The 15,342-nt window shown below is 42.2% G+C and overlaps 1 protein-coding gene across 1 annotated transcript in view; it reads right to left on the bottom strand.

The window, feature by feature from the left end:
* Positions 1–15,342, bottom strand: part of NEK11 (NIMA related kinase 11) — a 268,164-nt gene that overhangs the window by 43,422 nt on the left and 209,400 nt on the right. The window contains exon 15 of the mRNA XM_036761946.1: positions 4,229–4,325. Coding sequence (XP_036617841.1) covers positions 4,229–4,325 — 97 coding nt within the window. The remainder of the gene's footprint in view (positions 1–4,228; positions 4,326–15,342) is intronic.

Genomic DNA, 15,342 nt, shown 5'->3' with positions numbered 1-15,342 from the left:
AGGTGGTTTGCTGACAATCACATATCTGAACCAGGGGAGAAAAAGTGCAGCATTTCTCTTCCCATTGGGAATCAGGAATTTAGGAAATGAAAGAGGAGGGTATGACGTAGAGGGTTCAAGGGGGGCCACTTTGGAGATCTATAAATATATTCTACTCAGACTAGAGACTCTAAGCCAGACCGCCAATAACTGCTGTTGTTGCTTTTAAATACCAAGAGTTCAGTTTTTATCCTGCTTCCACTAGAGATGATGAATCCTAAAGTGCCTTAATTCTGTCCTCCTCATCATCGGCGCTCTTGTGTCTGAAAGCAGGAGAGCTATAAGGGAAAGGGGGAGGGAGGGAGAACAGTCTTAGGGTGACCTCCTTGAGAAAATGGGATTAATCAAGCATTCTGATTCATTTCTTGTAGAGCAGCTAATCACAGTCTGAATGAACACAATCAGGACCACAGGTGAGAAGAGCAATTTCCAGCCTCTTCCCCAACTCAGAGAGAAGTCCTCCAGGCGCTTTTCATATTAAGAGGTGTAACTGGATTCATCTGGGGTGATATAATTAAAAGCCAGAAACAATGGTTTGAAAAATAGTGATAACAACTGTAAAGGGAATAACAGTCTCTGGCTGTGTCCCCCAACTATGGACATGCAAGAGTAATAACAGGCATTTATATAGTTGCAAAGTATATTACATGGTATTTCAGTTCAGCCCCACAACCTCCCTGTGAGATAGGTATTATCCCCGTTTTAGAGATGAGGAAGCCGAGGCTGAGAGAGGCTCCAGGCTCAGGATGCCAGGGGTCACATAGCTAATAACTACATGAGGGTGAATTTGAACTTAGATGTTCCTGACTCCAGGCCCAGGCTCTTCATGCTGCACCACCTAGCTATCATAAGGCAGAAGTCCCAAGAGGTCTACCCAAGGGAGAAGGTACGGGTCTTCAGCTTTTGTTGACCATGAGCTTGACCATTGAGAACCCAAGTTTGGTTTCTTTTACCAAAATTCTGTAAAAAAAAAAAAACCAACCACTCTGCATTATCTCTGCTCTTCATTGTCACACTCAAAGGTGTTGTCCTTTGCTAAATTTAAATTTATGCCGGCTAAAGTATAGCTTTGAAGAAAATGCTAAGAAACATGCACTTGGAATCCACATGTTACTGAATTATGAAATCCGAGAGCTAGGGGAACCCTTCTTCACTTGGCTACTCTACATTGCTGTCAATGACCTTTCCTTATTATGGTTTCCAATTCAGATTTACCAAATTAGAAGATGGAAAAAAAGACCAAAAAATTCCCAAAGCCATCAAGGACAGAGCTGAAGAATGATTTTGTGTGTGTGTGTGTGTGTGTGTGTGTTCTTAATCTGGATGAATCCCATAAGCAGCATATTCTGGGGTTTTTAATCTATTTTGTAAAATTTTTTTTCACTTTTATTGGAGAATTTAGTCCTTAACATTCAATGTCACAATATTACTAAGTTTCCTTCAGTTCTTCTATTGGAGAGGAACACACAGTTTCTTTTCTGATACTTTTAATGGATGTGTAGCCTCATTGATGTGGTGACTTCCTCCAATGGGACAGATCACAACCCATCTGTGGCTTGTCATCTTTCATAATGTTATCCGTGTTGTCCCATAAAATCTGTTTATCAGTCAATCAGTTGCTGAAAAGTCCTCTCTCACGACTGGGCCACTACATTTTCAGTCATATTTGTTTCTAATGATAATCTTTATGCTGTTTCTCTTGAATAATCCTTTCTTGTTAATATGTTGTGGCCTGCTTGTGCCCATCATGTACCTAACCAGTCTTCTTTGCCAAACTGAGTCTGTAGTCCATGAACACAGCCAGATCTTTTCAGACAAATTGCAAACCACCTTCTTCATTTTGTACTTGTGAGGCTGTTTTTTTTACCTCAAGTGTAAAACTTTGCATCTATCACTATTAAATTCCATCCACTGTGATAACTAGAGGGAGATTTCCATTGTTATGTGTGAGTCATCTTGGCAAGGATAGGCAGATTCTGCAATAGGAAGGAAAGTATCACAGGATGGCAAGTCTTCTGCTTTTATGTTTCGTAACTTCCCTAGTATAAGGACACCCCAAACCTTGCTAATTCATATTAAAAACCAACTGGCAAAGTTGCTGAATGACTAGGGAAGAAACAACAGACCCTCAACCAATAAATGCTAACTGACAGACAAAGTATTGGGACAATTTGTATTGGCGGGTGGATTTTAGCTGTACTTAATTATTACAATCCAGCAGAAAATAGGTTGCTGTGCACTTGGCCAAAGTAATGAAAACTTAGTAAAACAAAATATCTGATGGTGATTCAAGAAACCAACCAAAAAAGTGAACCATCTCCTATTTCTCCCTTCCTGAGATTTATAAATCAGAAGACTGGTGAATCTTTATTTTGTTTAAACAAAGATCTCCAGCTAACAAACAACGTTGGTGCTGGAAAAGATTACTGGAGTCATTCTAAATTTCTACGCTTTGAAATATTTGGCGTTGGGATTGCTGGTCTCTCTCATAAACTCTTCAACTGAAAGATAGAAGAGGTAGCAGACTTCCCCAGTCCAACCTCTTCATTTTACAGTTGAGGAAACTGAGGCCCAGAGAGCTTGGGGTTTTTCCACAGTCACACAGATGTTGAGTAGAAGCGCTAGGATTCAAAGCCAGGCTCTTTGGATTCTAAATGTCAAGTTCTTTCCCCTGCACCAGTATTAGGTCATAAAGGATCTGATTGCACAAAGCATCTAATTACATTAATCAGCACTGGATTAGAAAATAACTTTTGTCTTGTGTTTTCAAACTTTTCTCTAGATCAGTGGCCTCCAAACTATTTTGACCAAACAACCTTATCAAAAAAAGAAATTTTGAGCACACTTCTCAACATGTATTTAGTTTCTTATTTGTACTATTATGCACATTATAAAATACAAAAACAGAATTAAAAAAGGATGACATCTAGTTGAAATAATATTTGATCCCAGAGTCAACAGAAGTTTATTGAGCAGAGGAATGACATGATTAGGTTTGTGCACAGGGATGGAGGATGGCATGGAGTGGGGAGAGCCTAGAGGCAGGGAGGTTAATTAGAAGGCTGTTGTAGTGGTCCAGGGAACAGGGGATGAGGACCTGAACTAGGGAGGTGGCTTCCTGAATAAAGAGAGGAGCAAATCACAAGTGAGAGATACTACAGAAGTAGAAACAACATTACTTGGTAACTGATAGGACACGTCGGGTAAGGGAGAAGGAGGAACTGAAGATGACATCGATGTGGTGAATCTGAATGATTGAAAGCAGGACGCAGTCCTCAACAGAAATAAGGATGCTTGGGAAAAGCGGAAGTTCTGGGGGGAAAACAACATAATCCATAATCCTTCTATCCCTGCCCACTCCAGAAAAGGAGAGGGGAGGGGCTCTTCCTCCTTGGTCACTGACCCAGAATTCAGAGCCCCCACACCAACAATGACCTTCAGCAGCCACGAGATGATCTGGGGGAAGGGAGATAGGTATGCAGATGGCGAGGAGGGAGAAATTTTCTCAATGGCACCCACAAAGCTGCTGCCTGTAGGGGCCTGAGTAATGGTTGCGTTCTAACAGCCTCCTGGGCCTACACCTGGCTGTTAGGATGGGTAGTGGGAGCCTGATTGCTGAGGAAGGGGACAAAGCAGAAGAATAGTGGGAGATATGGATAGGTGTGGTTGCATTTGAGACAAGCGCCATAGCCATCTATTTCAGGGAGAATGATGTGTAACTCTGTTCCCACTCTTCGACTGGTTGATCATATACCGCTTGGGGTCAGGCCCGTTTTGGGAGACTACTGCTCAAGACAACAATATAGCGCAAAAACAACAAACTCATTAACATCCAAATTAGACTCTTGTGCCAAGACTAGCTCACATGTATCCACTTATTCAATAACACAACAGGAAGCAGAAAAGGCTCAGAGACAAACCCATGGAGTCAGACAGGGATGATTAGGAGTAGGGGTTGGGTATCTCTGTCCTCCAGTGACTCCAAAAAGGGATTCAGATATGGCAGGTTTAGGACTTCTTGACAGGATATTTTTTACTAAACCAATTCTACTCCCAATTAGGCATTTGTGCTTAGGCAAATCCCCTCTTTTAGAAATGGATTTGTTGGAATAACATCCCAAGACTGTCTGATATTTGTTGTGACTTGGGCTACCTCCCAAACTCCCCAACGTGGCGATACACTACTTACTCTCTCATGAGCTTCATCTCGGTTTCAGACACAGTGTAGTTAAAAAAGCTTGGTCCCTGGGACAAGGCTAGAGCCGATCTGGTGACACTCCGGGTACCTAGAAATCAATGCACAGATCCAGCTTCAACCTCAAGGCAATATTCAAGGGCAATCAGAAAACACAAGAGAATTCACCTTTGTGGGAAGGCAATGCTCCATTAATTAAAGATGAACTTGATGATTAAATGCGTGGAGAAGATTTCTTCCTGAGGACAGGAAGATTTACAGTTTTAATATGCACAAGGAACTCCAGGACCGATTGGTTCTTTCAAGGATTCCTCAGACAAAACCACATGACTCAAAGGGGGAAATGTTTACAATCGGAAAAAAAAGTGGACAGGAAAAGTAAATAGAAAGAGAAATGTTTTTGGAGAGGAGCACTGTTATCTTTCTGATTGTGTTTATTTGAGTGACTGTATCTCTCTTCCCTATAAAATTAGCGTCTGCTTTGCCTCCTTTATAGGGGTTTGGGGAAATTGATGTTTTTGCAAAGGAAAGGAACATTGATAGCTCGGCGAGTTCAGTGGCACTGAGTGGCAGATGTCAGCAAGAGATTCACATGGGCTACAGAGGGCTGGAGTCTTGTCACGGAAAGGAGGGTGGTGTCTGAAAAGGACCCGTATCTGACTTACAAAATAATCCTCCCTTAAGTACCCTAAGAAGGCGGAATAAGGCGCAGATGCTTCTTACTGCGATGGCCCATGTAACCGCATTTTCCCTTTCTTTCACGTAAGTCAACAGGTTGGATACGATGCTGTTTTGCTAAGGTTGATGAGGCTTCTCTTGAATGGATGAAATCCTGCCTGTATCATTTATTATCAGAAGTCTTGAAAGTGGATTCCAGCCCTGCCACCTTCTATGTAGGTTACCTCTAGGGGACTTCACCTTTCTATAAATCAGTTTTCTCATCTGTAGAGTGAGGCTAATAATCCCTTCCGATCCTAAATTGCATGATCTTACCCATGCCAATGACCTAAAGAGGCCTCAGAACAGTCATCAAATCAAATCAGTCCTAACCTTCCCACTAAAAAGGGCAGGACAATCTGCTGGTTCTTTATGATTTGTATTTGTATCCCAAGTCCCTAACATATAACATAGGAAACACTTCATCTATACTTGGCAACTTGGTGGCTCAGTGGTTAGAGCTCTGGGCCTGGAGTCAGGAAGACTTGAGTTCAAATCTGGCCTCAGACACATACACTATATGTGTGACCCTGGACAAGTCACTTAACCCTGTTTGCCTCAGTTTCCTCATCTACAAAATGGGCTGGAGAAGGAAACGAGAAACTACTTTGGTATCTTTGCCAAGAAAATCCTATGTGGGGTCACAAAAAGTCAGATGTGACTGAGCAACAGCAATCTATACTTGCTAATTCATTCTTTAAGATCTGTGTCATCTGCAACGTGATACAGTTAACAGAAGATAGGATTTGGACTTAGAAGACATCCCTGGCTAACTTTGGGGAAGCCATTTAACTTTTTAGGCCTCAGAGAACCTCTAAGGTCCCTCCTAAATTGACAATCCGCAAATCTCGTATGTAAATGCCAGTTATTATTTCTATTACCCCCATTTAGCAGGTGAGGGAAACCGAGGCTGCCAACACCAAATCTAAAGCTCTTTTCACTAGTTCAGAGTGTTGTAAAGAAATGGGAAAGAGACAGGGAATAGGACCAGGGCAGATGAAGACATCAAAAAAGAAATCGTTATGATGCTCCAATTTGGTTAGCAATGATGCTTGGGGTTAGAATTACCTTCAGCCCACTCCTGGCAATTTTGGGAGCCTTTCTGAAAGCCGTGGCCAGACTGAAATACTTACCACCCTCTCAAGGAAATGGCTTTGACCTTTATTTGCATAAACCCTGAGTAATGGCCAGCTGTCTCTGGCAGAGGAAAAATAGGACCCCTGTCTCCCTTTCCTCCCCTCCGCCCCCAACCTCTTCTTGGAAGCCAAACAGATTTCAAAGCACAAGAGAGCTAGGACCATACACTTTAGAAAAGAATAGGAGATTGGAAATGAGAGTTTCGGTGCAGATTTCAAGATCCTTGGAAAAGTAAAAAAGGAACAGCAGCTCTTGTGAAAGAAGAATGGCCCACCCTTTGTCAGCCTCCTTATCAGAACGCAGCAACAGCCCAGGCCACAACTGTACAGGGAAGGTGAGAGCAAGATTAAAGGCCAGAGGTAAGAGAAGGTGTGTGTGTGTGTGTGTGTGTGTGTGTGTGTGTGTGTGTGTGTGTGTGTGTGCATCTACGCGCCCCTCACATACTGACGCTTTACCAAGATATAAATAAGCTTCCTTTACACCAAGGTGATGAGGAAATAGGGGAGGAAGAATTCAGTTTAGGGAAAAGTAGACTGACTCACATCGCCCTTTTGAAACTCCACTTTGCAGATCAGTCCTCTCCTTTTTACAGTCAATATGGACTCAGGGTGCTGTTTCTGTGGCATGAAGGGAATTGTTTGCCAGGCGTGGGTTATGTCAGTCAGCTACAGAAGGGTGAGTCCCCAGAAGCTCACACTGGTAAGTATGAGTCTCAGTGAGAAGCAGGAATTGAAATGAATTTTGCCATAAAAAGCAATCTCTCTTAAAGTCCTCTTCTGATGACTGGCAATGTGGCGTAGCGGATAGAGCACAAGACTTGGAGTCAGGCAGGACTGGGTTCAAATCCTACCATTAGGCACTAGCTATGTAATACAGGCACATCACTTGACTGCTCTGTGCCTCAGTTTCCTCATGTGTAAAATGAAAGGGTTGGACTTTATGGCATCTAAGGCCCCTTCTAGCTCGAAAGCTATAATCTTAAGACCCTACAGTGGCACGAAGGCTATGCAGAAAACAAGCCTTGGCTGGCTCTACCAAACTGGAAATCCTTGGAGTATATAGCCTTGGAGAGAGGCCGTAGTCCTGCCATTCGAAGACCTGCCTCCATAAGCTCAAGGAGATTCATTAATTTCTTCAGCCACAGCAACCCTGGCTACCAACATAGGGGAATTAAGGGAGTGGGCAAGAGTAAGGGGTCACAATCTGCTACAGCGGACGCTGACAACATCTGGGATCCCCGAACTACTGATATTCCCCAAAGCAAAGAGTTAACAATGCCTAGGGAGTATTACGAAAAGGAGTTCTCCACTTGGTCTTTTATTATAACAACTACTAGAGACCGAGGCTTGTAAGGATTGTAGGTGCCACTGGCAAAAGCACAGGGGATAAGGACGGTTTTAGTGGGATTTACTAGGGCCTTCTTCAGGAAGAAAATACAGTTAAGAATGGAGGCAGCAGCCTGGTGGTGTGAATTAAATTCAGCTCCAATAAACTCTGTTTTAGCTTCCCTGTTTCATTCACTGCATTTCTTGCATGAGTTCCTACTCGATTCTTCATTTCTATTCCTTATAATCCACTGACATTTTCACCTCTCCGCCAGCCTCCCTTCTCCTCTGCTCTGTCCTTTTCTTGTATTTTCATTTGTTACTCGTGGTCTTCTCTGATTCTTGTCCTTTGCTTTCTTCTCATATTTGACTCTCGTTTTCTCTTCTGATGGAGGAAAGAAGTTCGGAGTCCCTGAGGTCCAACCCCTACAAGAATGGAGACCTCCAGGGAGGGGAAACTCTCTAGTCCTGAGACATTCCATATATGTCCCATTCTTACCTCTTACACCACATCCACCACGCTGGTTACTTCACACCTGGAGTACCACAATAGCTGCCTGACTCAAGTCTCTCCCTGCTCCAGTCCAACCTCCATCATCTAGCAAGCTGATCTTCCTAAAGCCCATGTCTGACTGTGCCACTTCCCTTCCCCTGTTCAAACAACTCCAGTGGCTCCCAGCTACCTCCAGTATCAAATACAAAATGCTCTGTTTGGCTTTAAAGTCCTTCATGATCCGGCCCCTTCCTTCCTTTTCAGTCTCCTTATACCTTACACCTGCTCACATCCTCTGTGACCCAGTAACACTGGCCTTCATGTTGATCCTCACACTAGACATGCCATGTCCTGACTCCAGGAACTTTTACTAGCTGTCTCCCATACCTTGAACTTTCTCCTTCACCTCTGATTCCTGACTTCCTTGGTTCAGCTCTCAGCTAAAGTCCTACCTTCTATGGGAAACTTTTCCCAAACCTCATTAATGTTAATGCCTTTCCTCTAAGATTATTATCGCATACATGCCCTATATGTGTATTTTATATATATATGTGTGTGTGTGTGTGTGTGTGTGTGTGTGTGTGTGTGTGTGTGTGTATATATATATATATATATGTTCTTTGTACATAATAGTTTGCAGTGTTGCCCCCTCCCCATTAGACTGTAAGCTCCTTGAAGCCAGGACTGGTTGGGTTTTTTGCTTGTCTTTATATCCCCAGAGCTTAGCATGATAAATATAATTGAATCAACTCATTCCACTTTTGTACAGTTCAAACTATTCAGAGGTTTTTGAACCATTCCATTTACCTATTACCTATTAAAGTTCAAACAACTTTAGTCATTTTCCTTCTTGTATCCTGCATTAAGGACTTTTGTTTGACTTCTTATTTTAATACTTATATGAATACCTCCAAAGGTGGAGTTCACCCATGGGGGCACTCCATCCATCAGTGCACATGAGGCCCTTCCACACTTCAGTCAACGGTGTTTCATGAGTTGATGTGGCTGATGTTCTGGGCCAACATTAGATGGGCTGGTCCTCAGATGGCAGACACTCAATCCATCCACAGGTGCAAACCCAAAGTCTTTCCAGCTTTCAAGACCTTACTGACTACACTGGCAGTCACCCAGAGTCACCCTTATGCCAACATGAACCATGGCAGTAGTGCTTTAGAAAGTGTGTAAGTCAAGTGCTACCTCATTCCTATCATTGTATCCCCAGTGCCAAGATCATGCCTGGCACAAGCTTAAATGCTCATACATAACTGGGATCTCATCAGTTTAGGAATTCCCTCCAATGATGACCACTGCAAAGAGTCCATGCATACCCATTTCACATGTCAACTGTTCATGTTCTCTCAAAGGTCTGCCACTTAACTAACTGGGAAAAACATTCAAGAAGAAAGCCATCCATAAAACCATGGTGTCGGATGTCTTTGTATAACAGCACAAAATAAGGGTCATAAATATGGTGAATAATAATAATTCTTAATGGAAGGTGGCAAATTTGGTCTCTTAAGTATCCCTAAGACTAGGGATGACTGTATTTTGGCACTGAGAAAGTACACTTTATTAAAAAGAAATAGGATAGGCAAAAAGGGTATGGGATGTAGGGAGAAGACAGATTATAGATTGTATATTTTAAAAGATGCAGCCCTCTGGGCAGGAGAGTAAAAAGAATGGATTAGATATGAAAATTATGTAAATAAAAGATTACTAAACAAATGTAAACAAAAGTTATCAATAATAACAAGAGAGACATTTCAAAAGAGATATTCATGTGGAAAAACCTTGGAACCAAAGGGAAGAAATATAATGAAACACATTTTGGATGAAAATCAATTCAGGTAAAAACCAAAAATGGTGTCATCATGGGGGAATGTTACAGACCAGCTGGTGAAAAGGAGAAGGAATGGGGAAGATTTGGAGAAACAGGCCACAGAGAAGCATGACATTGTAGTGCTGGGTGACTTCAGCCATATGAGTATCCATTGGCACTCTGGCTCTGCCAGTATCAGAATGACTGACAAAGATGTGATTTACCTTAGTTATAATTTAGAATATAAGAAGCCACAAGGAGACCTACTCTTCTGGACTCAATCCCAGCCAACAGACAGCCTGGGAAAATGCTCAAAGCAGGGAGATGGAGTATGCGAGGGACGTCATAGAGGCCAGAGTCACTGCACCACAGTGTATGTGGAGAAGAGCAAAGTGTAAGAAGACTGGGAAGGTAGGAGGAAGCTAGGACCAAAAGAGAGGGTTTATATTTTGTAAAAATAAGAGACTCAATCAGTAAATCTCCCCAGCTGTAATATGGGACTGGGGATGATCATAATACTTGACACCAACCTCAAGGGGATGTTTTGAAGATTAGATTAAAAAACAATAATATGAAAAGTGCTTTAAGCACTTTAGAGACAGCTGTATTATGAATGCCAGGTATACAGTCATTAAAGGTCACATTGTCACAATCACCATTATTTGTTTTCATTCTCTCCTAAGCAGATTTCCCCCTCAAGAAGTATCAGTTTGATAAGGACAGACATTTCATGCTGGTATGCATATATCATATACATACATATATATATATATATATATATATGAGATATATGTATACACATATATATACACATGCATAAATATATGTGTGTGTGTGTGTATATATATATATATTGATTGATTGCTGGTTGTTGTCCTTTGTTCTCAAAGAGGACAAAAATGACATCACTAGGTTGGGATCTAGGGGCAGTGTGTCTGACTATGGCTGATCAGACCAATATGAGCTCAGAAATAATCCATGTGAAACTTTGGAATGGAGATGGCTCTAAAATTGCACATCTCACATTTCTTATGAGCTACTGCAATTCTGCTTCACTCATAGAACACAGTGCCATCTTTGATGCAGACATGCCATGCTAGGTGGTCCTTTGCCAGTATCTCCCATGTCACACGATCGATTCCAGAGTTCTTCAGAGAGACCTTGAGAGTGTCCTTGTATCTCTTCTTCTGACCTCCACGTGAGCTCTTGCTTTGTGTGAGTTCTCCATAAAATAGTCTTTTAGGCAAACATACATTTGGCATTTAAACAACGTGGCTAGCCCATCAGAGTTGCACTCTCTCCAGTAGAGTTTGAATGCTTGGCAATTCAGCTTGAGAAAGGACCTCAGTGTCTGGTACCTTATCTTGCCAGGTGATCCTCAGAATCTTCCTAAGATATGGAAGCGATTCTGTTTCCCGGCATGGCTTTGGTATACTGTCCAGGTTTCATGGGCATACAAAATGAGGGCAGCACAATGGCTCTGTAGACCTTCAGTTTGCTAGGCAACCTAATACCTCTTCTCTCTCACACTTTCCTTCAGAGCCTCCCAAACACTGAACTAGCTCTGGTAATATATGCATCAACCTCGTCGTCTATGTGTATATCCCGGGAAAGTATACTGCCAAGGTAAGTGAACTTATCCACAGTATTCAAAATCTATCCATTGGCTATAACCAATGGTTCCATGTGTGGCTGGTGTGGCACTGGCTGGTGGAACATCTGTGTTTTCTTGGTGTTGATTGTTGAATTAAAATTTGCACAAGCAGCAGAGAACTGATCCATACTTTGTTGCATCTCAGCCTCAGAGACTGCATTAGATACACAACCACATGTGAACAAAAAATCATGCATCAACTCTCCCTACACATACACATGCGTGCATGCACATGCACACACGCGCGCGCACACACACACACACACACACACGTATTTATCTCTTTTTTCCCTTAGATACCACTTCACGCTCTTCATGACTTTTAATTGTTTTATTCTTCAATATTCTCTTAGCTTATGCCCCCTGCTCAGGTCTCGCCTAACCCACTACCTAGTCTTGTCCCAAAAGCTTTCAGTTATACTTTGTGATGACAATATTCTCTTTACCCTCAACCTCTGACGCCTCACCTCCTCTTATACGGGCTCTTCACCCTCATCATGACCTTCAGTCCCTCTATTTTTTCTTCTATCCTATCACCCTCGTTTAGGGCTCCCTTACTTCCCTTCCCTGTCTTGTGCAGATAGCCAGCCATTTCAATGGTACCCTGTGGCCATGATCTCTTCCCTCCTCTTCTGCCGCCCTCTAGCTCCTTCAATTCCTTCTCGTCCTTCCAGTCCATCAGTTTCATTTCGTGCTCTATCCAGTCTTTGCCCAATGACCATCAACTTCAATGATTCTCTTGCCTCCCCTTGAATCTCTTACCTCCTTGACTTTTTCTCATGCCCACCCTGCCTCCTCCCAGCCATGGGTTACCTCTAACGGGCTGCACTTCTCCAGCTCCCCCTACTCACACTGTGATCATTTCCAGAACTGACTCTCTTTATTCTTCTCCTGTTCCTGCTCCCACAGAGCACCACCACAAACACAAATAACAAAAAGGAGAACAGCTCCATTAACATTGCACTTTAAGGGTTAGCAAAGCATTATACCTATGTTAAGAGAACAGCTGGGCTACAAGGGAAGTATCATCCAGGATTTGTGATTTAGAAGCTAAGCCTCACTCAGACCCATGACTTCCTATCTCCTGTCTGCCTTCATTCTTCAGTGCATACCTTTGAGCTCATTACTCTTTTGACATCTGTTAATTAATAATTAATGCACTATTGATTGACTCATGATGGCAGTGCAGAAACCACTGTCTGATAAAGAATACTCATTCACTTTATAAATGTGCACTGAGCGCCTACAGAGAGCCTGAAATCTGTAGCCTGATGGTTAGAGAGCTGGCTCAGAGTCAGGAGAACCTGAATTCAGATCTCACCTGTGACACAATATGGCTGTGTGATCCTGAAGGCAAGTCACTTAACCTTTCTATGAAAGACTAGAAACCTTAGAGAAGGTACTTTGTGACATTGGTACACAGGGCTTCCTCACTGGCAGTCCCTCATGAAATCACAGGTCTGGTTCAAAAAAATGCCCAATGTGACTGGCTAAGTGCCAGGGGAAACACAAAGATAAACTAGACAGTCCCTGCTCTAAAGTTGATGCCAGAAAAGTAATTTATAAGCCCTTGGACTTTCAGCTTCCCCATCTGGAAAAGAAGCATTTACAATACAATACTAATTAAACTTCCAGGAATACTGTTATGTGGACTAGCTCAGGGTTTTGCAAAGCTTTTGAATGCAGAAATGGTAAGTATTCTTATTATTGGCTACATTAAACCATGGGCACAATGGCTTTTAAGTTCTTCAGGCACCATTTAGTTTGGAATTATAGAAAAACAAAAGTGCAGGCTTGTTAGTCTATGCCCAGCAATGTATTAAAAGAAAGACACTATCCACACAAAGGGAGAGAAAAATGAAACTGCAAAGCAATATTTTGCCACATGCAACCAAAATGATTACAGCCCAGAAATTGTGTCAATATGACAAGCTTTCAGTTCTGTACCCAGACAACTACTGGAGATATATATATATGTGCTTACAAATGGGCCTGGCTTCCAAAATGCATGCTACAGTCTGTACAATAAGCATTCTTGAGCCTCTAGGTTTTACTTCTATGGATTGTTAGACTGATGTCTTTTGGGTGACTACAGATCTCACTGAGGAATCCCTGTAATTTTCTGAGACTTGATATAATGAATCATTGCCATCCAGAGATAAGCCCACCTGATGTATTTCACTCTCTTCGACCTGGACACCTTAGAACATTCTCCATGACACTAGTGAACATATCTGTTTTATCTGTCTTATGACTCGCTTGCTATCAACAGCCCAAGATAATTAATATTATATTAGTATGTTAATATAATAACATGTAATATAAACTATCAATGTGATATTATAATAATAAGGACAATAACCTGGGCCCAGATTTGAAGAGGAAGAAAAGATCAGGCCAGGTTGCATTTGGGAAACTGCATACTTTCAACAAGTCCAAAATGATCTGTGACACAAAACCCTTCTTTCTAATACAAATATTCTCCCAGTGGTGCTACGTGGCTATGAATCATAAAAGAACAGTCTCTGAAGAATCGAGGTGACCCTATGGGCAGTGGATGGTGGGCACGAGTAATTTGAAGCAATGCAAATATTTTTCCAACAGTGACCCGTGTGGGGGCAGCTAGGTGGCACAGTGAGTAGAGCACCGGCTGTGGAGTCAGGAGGACCTGAGTTCAAATCTGGCCTCAGACACTTGACACACTTATTAACTGTGTGACCTTGGGCAAGTCACTTAACCCCAATTGCCCTGCCTTCTCCTTCCAAAAAATAAAACAAACCAGTGATCTGTGTGCAGAATGTGGCATGAGGAATATCACCCAGGAAATGCATAGATTGGAAGAGGAGGCAAGTTGGTCATGGAATGGAAGGGAGGGAAGATAGATTGAGAGTCCAAAATTGTACCAGGAGCCATAAAATGTAAAAAAGATCTAGACAAAGGTTACCATAACATTGGGCAGACAAAGGTCACCAAGGAAGATGAGACACAACAAAATTGAAATTAGACGATTAATAACCCTACAATGGCCTCCAAGTGTTCACATGAAAGGAAACTGATGAGACAAACTTCCTTGTCTTATTTTCATAAAATGCCATAGCATCACCCCAACCTTCGGCAGCCCCCACCCTGACCAGTGAGCAGCCATCAACATCGAGGCAAGACTCTCCACCAGCAAAAAATTACAACTCGCTGAAGGCTCAGATGATGGCTAGCATTGTTTAATAGTCAAGTGTTTTTAAATTAAGGTACGTACATTGGGGTTTTTTTAGACATAATAATATTGTACACTTAACAGACTACAGTGTAGTGTAAACATAAATTTTATAGGCACTGGGAAAACAAAAAATGAGTGTGATTCACTTTATTCCAATATTCACTTTATTGCAATGGTCTGGAACCAAACCCACGATCTCTCTGAGGTGTGCCTGTTCTGACCAACCAAACGACCGCTTCCTCTGCTTTCTCTAATTAACCAAAAAAGGAAAGAAATCCAACTGGAGAAGAGGGTTCTAAATGATCCTTAAATTACAAAATCATCCAGTTTTTGAGATAGTCTGCGTCTGTCTGCCTCCATTGCCCAAACTTACTGTGCAGCATCTTCAGGTAGTGTGTTCATTGTTCACTGCTGCCACCATTAAATTCATGAAATGTCTTCCAACAACCCAGTAAGGCAGGTGATGTATTAGACAGAGCGCTGGGCTTAGAGTCAGAAAGGCCTGAGTTCAAATCCTGCCTCATACATTTACTAGGTGTGTCCTCAACAGTAAAGTGAGAGAGTTAGACTTGATAATGGATGGAACAGTGGATAGAGTACTGGGCCTGGAGTCAGGGAGACCTGAGTTCAGATCTGGCTTCAGTTGTGTGACCTTGGGCAAGTCACTTCACCCCGTTTGCCTCAGTTCCCTCATCCTTAAAATGAGCTGGAGAAGGAAATGGCAGACCACTTTGGTACCTTTGCCAAGA

This window comes from Trichosurus vulpecula, chromosome 5, assembly GCF_011100635.1.
Source record: "Trichosurus vulpecula isolate mTriVul1 chromosome 5, mTriVul1.pri, whole genome shotgun sequence".
Taxonomy (NCBI): Eukaryota; Metazoa; Chordata; class Mammalia; order Diprotodontia; family Phalangeridae; genus Trichosurus; species Trichosurus vulpecula.
The sequence above is the reverse complement of the archived record's forward strand: the minus strand, read 5'-3'. Positions and strand labels throughout refer to the sequence as shown.